The 9624-nt window shown below is 43.9% G+C and overlaps 1 protein-coding gene across 1 annotated transcript; it reads right to left on the bottom strand.

Annotated features, from left to right (window-relative positions):
* Positions 1–2283: 2283 nt before the first annotated feature.
* LOC119385135 (calcium and integrin-binding family member 3) lies at positions 2284–8773 on the bottom strand. The gene is made up of 6 exons (XM_037652667.2): positions 8552–8773; positions 7515–7549; positions 6392–6509; positions 5441–5588; positions 4351–4546; positions 2284–2852 (listed from the first exon to the last, which is right to left on the bottom strand). Exons 1-6 carry the CDS (start codon positions 8600–8602, stop codon positions 2831–2833), a joined length of 570 nt encoding a protein of 189 aa, XP_037508595.1. The 5' UTR covers positions 8603–8773; the 3' UTR covers positions 2284–2830.
* Between the last annotated feature and the right edge of the window lie 851 nt (positions 8774–9624).

Below are 9624 nucleotides of genomic sequence, written 5' to 3'. Positions count from 1 at the left end.
ACATTTCATCCTTATCAGGATGCTGTTCCTCATGTTGGGAATTGAACCCATGAACTCAAGCTCGTCAGTAAAAAGCCAATGCTATCGAGGCAGCCAACTTTTAAATTTCTCGCTGACATTGCTTACTTTGGCTACATTTTGATGCATATATTGAAATCTTGTACACACACCGTAAGCAGCATTTCAACGAGGGTAAAATTTTAAAAAATGCACAAGAGTTCTCAAGATTTAGGGGCATGTGAACTAACCTAAAGGGATTAAATATAATCTGTACATTTCCACTGTGATGCGCTTTGTGGCCCAGGAGTGTGTATAGCATGTAAAACCCCACAAATTATTACCATTATTATTATCATCATAATTCATGAAATGACTTCCCAGCAGAGCATTGGCGGGTGAGAAATGTTGGAATATTTTAATGACCAAATGGTGGCATAGGAAAATGTCTGCTGTGGTGGCACCTAAAGTCATGTATGCCAATAATCCAATAATCCATTATGTTTGCATGGTAAGAATGTAAACCTGCCTAGACCTGGTAATGAGGCCAGCATTCACTTCCTGTTGCCAGGCACACATTTCTTCATCTTTAAGGTGCCTATAGGTGATGTTGGGTTCTGCTAATTCTCTTCGGAGCACAGTCTTGGCATTTTCTTCAGTTAGCCTTTGCCATGTCTGGCTGACGATTTTGAGCAGGCATGCGACAGTGGGCCACCAAGTGTGTATATTAACTGTATGAGGCATGTAAGTGCATTGACTGTAATTTAAGCGAATCAATGTTAGTACATGTATTCTTTTATGTGCAGAGTAGCAGGGGGCTGACACATGCTTGCCTCTCTGTGATGTGTTCTTTAGAGAATGTTGGTGATTCATCAAAGTGGACAAAAGGTATAGACATTGTGAAGTCCTTTGTGCAATGTGTATGTTTATCGATGTCTGTTTGGTAAGTTCAGAAACATATTTTTGGTAGTTTAACAACACTGAATGCGACCGACTAAAGTGTATTACAAGAAGCAGGATTCAAGGTAGGCATAGTCCTGTTATTGTGTGAAGTGGCTGTATCACAATAATTCTTTACGGTTTTGATTATTATTGTGCTGCAGTGGTGCATTCTGGCCAGCGAGCGTTTTTGTGCTGTGCCTCTGGTATCTGCTTGAGCCTTGGGTGTTGACTGCATACTCATTCTCTGTGCTTTTATGATTGTTGCATTGCATTGGTTTGCAACTTTCCACTGAATACTGACCTCATACGTATATAAGACTCTATTGCGGTGCCATGACTGGATTGTTTTGTTAGTGTTATGTGTGTGGGCATTTCTGTGGCAGAATTATGCAGCTGCAAGGTTTCTTAGTCATCTTGCACATAGTGTGCACTGTTGTCAGCACAGAGACATGGGAATGCATGCTTTGCTTGAAATCGTCGTGGGTGCACCCGGAACATCACGAAAGTACTGGAAACTTTATCTGTCTGATTCTCTTCTTTTGTTGACGTGTCGTAGGTGTAACAGTACGCCTCGAAAGTTTCTGGTGCTAGTCGAAAGTGATTGCTCGTAGTTCACCTGTCGTTTTTTCCAGTTTGTGTAATAAATGGGCATTGGGCTTAACACTGTTTACGCGCTTTGGAAGGGATTTGATCTCAAGCCGATCGGGGTATGCTTAGCACGTATGTGCACTTATTTTTGTGATGGATACGTATGTACCTTTACAAACTTCTCTGTGTGACCATCGTGGACTGTGCAAATGATGTAACCTTGTACAAATGTTATACGTGTAATGATGTTCGAATAAATGGCTTTCTATTGGTGATGTGCCACCAAGTGCACAAAGTACTTCTTTTTCTTATATGGCTGGATTTAGTATCAAACTTATCTTTTATTGGGTAGGTCTGCATTATATTTAACAAGCTTTGTAGACTCTTAGATTCTGTTTGACAGCAGAAATATGTCAGACTAATCTGTGATTCTAGATTATATAAAAACTAGCAGTAGACTTGTAGCCAGCCAGCTAACGACGTTTCCGTTTCGGTGGGGCAAAACGGAGCGAGTATTCGTGTGTGCTCTGTTTCAGGCCCGACATATATCAAGAAAGGAAAAAGACAAAAAAGCCCCAAAAATGGTTGCTGTGGGAACAGGAGCCACGGGTTTTCACGATAGAAATAGTGCTTTTGCTCTAAGGGCTATGGCAACTTTGTACTGCATTGAAAAAAGCAAGTGCCGGTTTTCAACTATCACTGTGCATTTCGTTGTCTTGCGCGTCAAGCACTTTGTTACGAAAAAAGGAATACCGTTGTCCAATCGATCATAACCGTCAATTACGATCGGGCAGGGGGCAGGAGTGTTTGCGCACCAAAACTTGCCCACCCTTTGGGGTCGCAAACGTTGGGAACTCTCACTTGTCGGCTGTCTGGCTGCATCTTGTTCTTGACATTTAGCTGGAATGAACCATGCGTAAATAAATTTCTGAGTTTCTGTCACAATAATCGCTTATTTACTTCGGGCGTCTCCCTCTATGCACAGTTAGTACGACTTCCGCGCTATATGAATTATGTGACAAACATCGAGTATTTCAATACTTCATTACGGTACAACTGGTTGTCGTTCATTGATTGCAACGTAGGTTCCAACGAGAATGACGCAGTAAGGACAGAGTGCTGGGTTGACTGCCTTGATTTTAAAGGAAATCCAAAGACATGGGACAATACTGAAGGCCGCTAGTGGTTTGGACCTAAGTTTGCTTGTGTTGTGGTTCGCTTCCTCTCACTGACGTTGGCTTATTCTCTCAGAAAGGGCAATCACGAAGGCTTGCTTTTTCCGGGCTGTGTCACCCGACGAGGTTCATATTCTGATGTGAAAGGCGCTGCAAAAGAAAAGAAAAATGCACCAATTAATCGACTTGCGCTAGGTCAACATGGAGTGCATCATCTCTGCATTGATTTGAACAGGGAACCGGAATTCACCGGAGCTCTCTATGAGTGAACGAATTTCTGTTAATTTATTGGTATATGGGCAACGCGGCCGCAGCACCGTGTTATCTCCAAAAGGCTGATGTTCGAGGGGAGAGGGAAAAAAAATAAAAGCAAAGGAGTGGGCGATAGAGGTTTGATAGTGTATTTCGCTGTAGTTATGGCATCACTAAGTTGTCTCAACGACGGAGCTTCGTAGTTAAGAATGCACATGGTTCTTGTGACCGTTCTCTGTCAATAGCACGGTGTAGAATTCGCAGGGCATCAGTATAAATACAGCTTATCGTGTATTAAACAATGCAAGAATGATGGTTGTGTATTAAACAATTCAAGGATGACGCACGCAGCTTTGAGTTAGTGCATTTTCAGAACAGCCGTCGCCATTCTCAAGTCCCCCCCCCCCTTCCTGCTTTCCACAAAGAAGGAGGCTTGCAGTGTAGCTTATGAGAACTTGTTGCTGGGTACATAACTTGAGGGAAAAATTCCTGTGCTTTTACTGTAGCGTCTTTTTTTCTGGTGGTGCTTAGGATGTCTAAATTTTTTCCTCAAGGCTTTCAGTGTAAAGATAGTTTGTCCGCAGTTCAGGGACACTACTTCTCGCACGCTGTTGTGGCTTCCAAGCGATGGAATGATGAACCGCTGAGTAAATATACATTTCTGGAAGTTGTACTGAAAGCTTCTACTTTTTATGATCTTCAAGCGCATTGTGAAGCTTTTCACGTACGTTTTGAAATGTAAACTGTTGTTGGAAAACGTCAGTGTGAGGTAGGTGATCGAGCGCCGTTTTTAATCTCGTTGGTTGTTTCCTGTAAAGCGTGCCGCACTGCACACACAGTTCTACTGCGGCGAAGCCACTCTTGCAGTAGACGATTACAAGGTGCGATCTCGCTTTCCAAGGAGTGAGGAAAGCCTCAGCGGCTTAATTAAAATAATAGGACTTGGTGCTTTATTGCTCTGCACTTTGTTTTAGCTTGCCTTTCTGAAGAAAAAAAAATGAAAGAAAGATAGAAAACGTGATGCAACTGCCACGTTTGTCACGATCGTGTTGACACCATATTCTCTGCCGCAGGAAATGAAGCAGGGTGCGTAGTAAAGGCACGCTGCCATTAGTTTCACGCATTGAAACACAACTATTACAGAACTACAGATAAACTGGCAGTTCGCTGGTAGTATTAAATAAGGAATTGGTTAATCAAAGAACACAACTTGATTGCTCTCTTCTTTTGAACGTATGCGAAACGCGCAAAGCCTGTGCATGATATCGACTTGTCTTGACTCTTTCGTGATCTTACATTCTGGCGGTATGATTGTATTTCGTTTTGCGTCACAACGCGGTGTTTTCCAGACTGTCTGCAAACCAGTAGGTATCGTTACACGACACCGTACATTCACCTGATGAAATCTGGTGCGCGCGTGATGACGTGTTCGAATTCGGTGAAGGAGATCTTTCCGTCGTCGTCCATGTCGGCCTCCTCCAGCACTTTCTCGACCACGATCTGAACCTCTTCGGGTGTCAGCTCGGAGCGCGTCAGTGCTATCGTCGCCTTTTCGATGTCCCCGGGACCCAGCATCTGATCTTCGTCGTAATCTGCGACGTGGCACATTATATACAGACAGGCGTGGATTGCGTTGCGATTGAGAAACAACTGCGGCGTACTTCACGCAAGAGGTTCAGCGGTTGGTTTCCTAACCTAACGTTATAATCTGTAATGAAGCGAAAGAAGGCACGGAGTTTGGTGAAACGCATTATCTCCATAGCCCTCGGACGAAAGAAGTGATGCTGTCGAAGCGTGAAATATTACTCAAAGCGTCTTCTCACAAGCAGTACGCAACGTCAGAACAGCGTGGTTCACGAAGAAATAGTGTTATAGACGCACATCAATGATTACTAAGAAATGGCGAGGTAATTACATAACTGTTGTTTTCTGATTGCTGTTAATTCCATTGCTGTTGGACGATGTTCACGAACGTTTGGAACGTGCTCACAATATATATATATATATATATAATATATATATATAATTATATATATATATATATTATATATATATATATATATAATATATATATATATATATATAATATGGTAGTCCAACAGAGTACGGGTCTGTATCACTTTGAGGCCTGCAATATTATTAAATAAAAATAATATAATTAAAATTAATATAACCCTCTCCGCCATCGGCAAGGGGGAGGACGAATACAGCATTAACGAAACGGGCGGAATGGGAAGATGTATCAATTTCTACAGTCGAGCTGGCCGCATAACGAAGAGTTTTCGCGGTCTCTTGTGTTTTCTCATTGAGACGTTTGAGCGGAAGTATCTCCGTCCACAATAAATAAATAAGAAAAAAAAACACATGGTAAATAAAACTTAAGCAGCACTGTTCAAGCCTGGACAGGCAGAGATGGTTTTCAGCATAAATCTGTCACGTGATCACTGAGAAGAGATCGCACAGTGGCTGGAACGCGTGATGCTCACCGTAGATGCGGAATGCATAAAATACTTTGACGTCGCGTGGTGATGGTTCGCTGAACACGGACAGCATGTCCAGGAAGTCATCGAAGGTCATGTTGCCGCTGCCGTCGTGCGAGAAGACCTTGCAGATGCGCTCCTTGAACGGGTTTTCCTGCAACACACATCACAGGACAGGCTTATCAGCTCGCAGGCGTTAGCACTTCGATGTTTTGTTGGCTGACTGTGCACGAGATTTATGCGCAGTGATCGTCATTTAATCTCAGAGGTCGAATGTCAAACGTCGTGCCGGCCGAGCCATAATTAAGAGGTCTCGATAATTAAGGTATTTCAAGACTCATCAAGCACCAATAAATTGAGATTTTCCTGCGTTTCTGTCTTCCTCAAGTCAAGTTTCATTTTTCATTACTCTCAAGTTATGCAGGCAGATATTTTCCTGCGCCACAAAACACACACACACACATAAACGGTTGCGTGTTGATCTTCTGCTGTTGACACTGTGCTTTTTTCACACTTCGTCAACACAAATCCCGCATATACGTTTTCACGTGTGCGTTTTTCACAACGCACACAACAACTTAGAGATGAATCCACAGAACTTCGTTCACCATCACGATTGGTGGGATATTTTTTTACGACATACTCTAGCGTAAGATTTTTGTTGCGAATACGCGTGACATACCGTCAAGCACTAACAGGCCCTAGCGAAGTGTTCTTTTAAGTACGTTGTTACGCCAAAAGCGGGTAAAGTCGGACTTATTTAAGCCATTAGACCGCCGGTGAGACCATTAGACCACCGGATGAACGGTGAGTCCGCCAAGGACTAAGAGCTACGTGCAGGTCGTGCGCAAACGCCTGCTTTCAAAAATGGACTAATGGGAGGGACTAATGGGACGCGCCTGTTGGATCAACCGATACGGCCCTGTTAACCTGGTTTTAGGGCAGAGTTTGGCGTACCTTAAGTTCGGGCATCTTCTCAATCTTCTCCATGGGAACGACAATGGTGTGCGCCTCGTTCCCCGTCATGACAATGGGAACCCGCTGGCTGTCCAGCTCTCGGAACCGCTTCTGTATCCTGCAGGCATCGTTTGAAGCGTCCCCCCAGAGCTAGAACGTTCGCTCGGCTTTCGTTGCACACACCTACTTTAGTTGGTCAGCCGTAAGTTGCTTGTTTACTTATTTCGTACTGCCAGCCTGATTAAAGGCCCAAGGCAGGAATGGGTAATAAAAAGATATGTGAAAAAATAATAACTTGTGACAAAAAATACATTGCAGTAATGTAGATACGCATCTTGCAAGTAGAAATAACAGCAGTAACCCTAGTAGCACTCAATGTTGCCACAACGTTGAAGCAACTTTCCCAACGTGGCGGCAACGTTGTGTCAACATTTGATGTTACTAAGGAAGTTCGAAAGCTTAAGAAGGAACAGCGAGATATATAAACATAAGATTCATTACAAAGAGCAAAAACTTCTTCAAAGCACTGCGCAAACGAAGGAAGTGCACGCCACGAGGCACTCGGGCGAAGTAAACAAGCTTGTCCGTACTGTTTATCTACATTGTGCACCATTTGACAGGAGTATCCAGTGTGACCAGATGAGTCGAATACAGTCCTAATATTTGTAAAGCCACCGTTTAGCAGTGGGTGGCCGTCTCACATTCACCTGTCGACCGCGTTATGATCTGTAATTTAACAAAGTACTGGGCTGAGGATCTAGTTCATGCATAGCTGTTGAAGTGAGTGGAGCAAAGTCTACGAAAGAGGGAGAGAGAGAGAAACAGAGAGATGTCGAGCTAATGTTTGTTTAGTTTGTTTATCTTTTCTTTTCCCTTTGTAAACTTTGCCCCACTAACGTCGATCGCTTTATGATCCTATGTAGTGACACGGCCGCTTCGTGGTAGTGAACAGCCACTTTTGTTACTCGATGTATCGCGATTATGGTATCGCACATGCACTAAAGTCTCTGTATTTATCGTCTACAGTTAGCGCAGTTTTCATGTTTTTGACATGCAATGAAGACTTGTCATTTGTCCAACTGTGAAGTGAGTTTAGCTGATCTAATTATAATCCGTCTCTTACCTGAGAATTTCTTTCCTTGTAAAGTAGGTGCAGTCCTTTACGGCGGCAGCGGGAGAAGAAGTGTTGTCAAGTATTAAGCAGCACACTTTATTTGCTTAAAGTTGCCAGTGATTTCACACGAGCGCAGTCTGTAATGTACCTTGTCCTTGTGTTCCTTTTCTGTTTATTTCTACTAGATAGCGTTGGCGTAACATTCACCGCAGCCTTGGGATAGGGATTAGCGAATTCTGTGCAATAATAAGCAGCGCTTGTACGTTCTAACACATGTCTTTTGGTCATACCTCTCTTCAGAGTTGCGCTCGGGTCTGTTCTGACGTGCGCAGTCATCTCTAACTGAATAGAGTTTTAGACTTCGTCCACCCTGAATTAGGGGACGTTACCCGCCGGGTTTGCGAAAGAACGCAAATAACCAATAATGACATGGAGACTGAGCAGATTCGCACCCGCTTGGTGCACCCCTTTCTAGAGCTCGCGCACCTTACGTGCAGGAGCATTTTTGATGAAGAAAGCCAAATAGAATATCGTCTATTCTATTCTATTCTATTCTATTCTATTCTATTCTATTCTATTCTATTCTATTTGTGTATGCATTGTTTCTGTTGTCCTGAGAGATGATTAACAAAGGCATAAAGACACAATATTCCGTAATAACAAGGTCTCTTCATACCCAGATGGTAGCCATACTTTCGTTCATTCGAACACGCATCATAACATATTCGTTCACCCCGTTACCTCTGCCGATCAAAAGTCTTCGCAATCCTCTCAGTCTTTTTTTCGATAGATTTTCTTAAGATTAGAGAGTTTCAGGTTTTTCCCACCCAAAGTTAGGAGACCCAATACATCGGGATACGAAAAACGCAAGCAGGACGTGGAGCTTCGGGCAGGGGCCCTTTTCGGCCCGCAGTATCAAATGCTCTCCATTGAACGAAATCGGCGCTCATTTTAAAGCTGCTTTGAGAACGTCTTGATAGCCAAATCTTTTTTTTTTTTTTTTCCGTATTCGCGAAATTCGTGGGCCCACTAACGACCATCCTTACCTGATAATCCTCGAGTTGCTCGTCCGTGAAAGTGACCACCTTGTTTCCCATGCCGCCAGGCAGCGCGTGCCTCAACTTTTGCGTTCTACTATAGCTGGTCGAAATTACGACGTACTAGTCGCGGACAACTGCGCAGATTCCTTTAAGAGCTCAAGTGCGTGCCGAGCAGCCCCGCTCCCGAAGTGAGCCCTGGCCCCGGTCTGAACCCATTTCGACGCCAGCGGCGACCGCGCACCGGCGCGCCCATCAACCCTAGGCGTGGTCGTCGTTGTAGCAGCTGCTTTTCTTTTTCCTTTTTACTTCGTCCCCCGCGAAAGGAAGCGCGTTTCCCCCCCCTTTTCTTCTAGATGCGAAGGTAAGGTCATTTGTTGCTGCGCCGCCATATTGTGTCTCTTTACGCGTAGATATGTCGTACACGTTATCGCGTTGCGGAGGATATTTGGCGAGCTTCAAATCAGATGGCCTGGCCTAGGGGTTGTGGTGCTCAACTGCTGACCCGAAGGTCGCGGCATCGAATCCCGGCGTGACGCGTACACCGCAATCGCAACTGAAAAGCGTTGAGTGGGAGATGCTTCCTTGATCTACGTACACGCGGAACGTCATTCGACACTGATTGTGGCGTATTGGCACTGTTCGACACGAAATAGTCATGGATATGCTACCCCAAAATACGCCGGAACTCTTGTTCCGTGTTGGTCATTCCTCCTGACCTTGGTTGTGAAGCGCACATTCTTGCGGTCGAAGTGTTCATGCTGAACTTCGGGCTTTGCATTAAAAGTTTTTTTTTTTTTTCATGGAAACACTGTTTACCTTTGTGTGGTATGCGCAATTTTTTTAAATATAAAGTTGCAGAGGAAAAATCTATCAATGAGCCTCTTGTTGGCCAAATTTGCAACTTTGGTCAAAGTGGCTTTTGATCAACTATCACAACGGGGAAATAAAGCCGATGTAGACAAATATGCTTCCTAAATTTCACTTTTAAATACACGTGGAGAGCTTGTTGGCTGACTCATCGATCTTTTAGCCACAGTTTCGCAGAATGCATGTAAGAATGGACCTTTCCACAGATATCA

This window comes from Rhipicephalus sanguineus, chromosome 3, assembly GCF_013339695.2.
Source record: "Rhipicephalus sanguineus isolate Rsan-2018 chromosome 3, BIME_Rsan_1.4, whole genome shotgun sequence".
NCBI lineage: Eukaryota > Metazoa > Arthropoda > Arachnida > Ixodida > Ixodidae > Rhipicephalus > Rhipicephalus sanguineus.
This window is presented reverse-complemented; position numbering and strand designations above follow the sequence as displayed.

Coding starts and splice junctions, on each gene's coding strand:
- LOC119385135 (XM_037652667.2), bottom strand. CDS start 8,602: ATGGGAAACAAGGTGGTCACTTTCACGGACGAGCAACTCGAGGATTAT. Junction 6,510..7,514: donor ACAAGGAAAGAAATTCTCAG/GTAAGAGACGGA, acceptor CGATGCCTGCAG/GATACAGAAGCGGTTCCGAG. Junction 4,547..5,440: donor TTATGCATTCCGCATCTACG/GTGAGCATCACG, acceptor GCCACGTCGCAG/ATTACGACGAAGATCAGATG.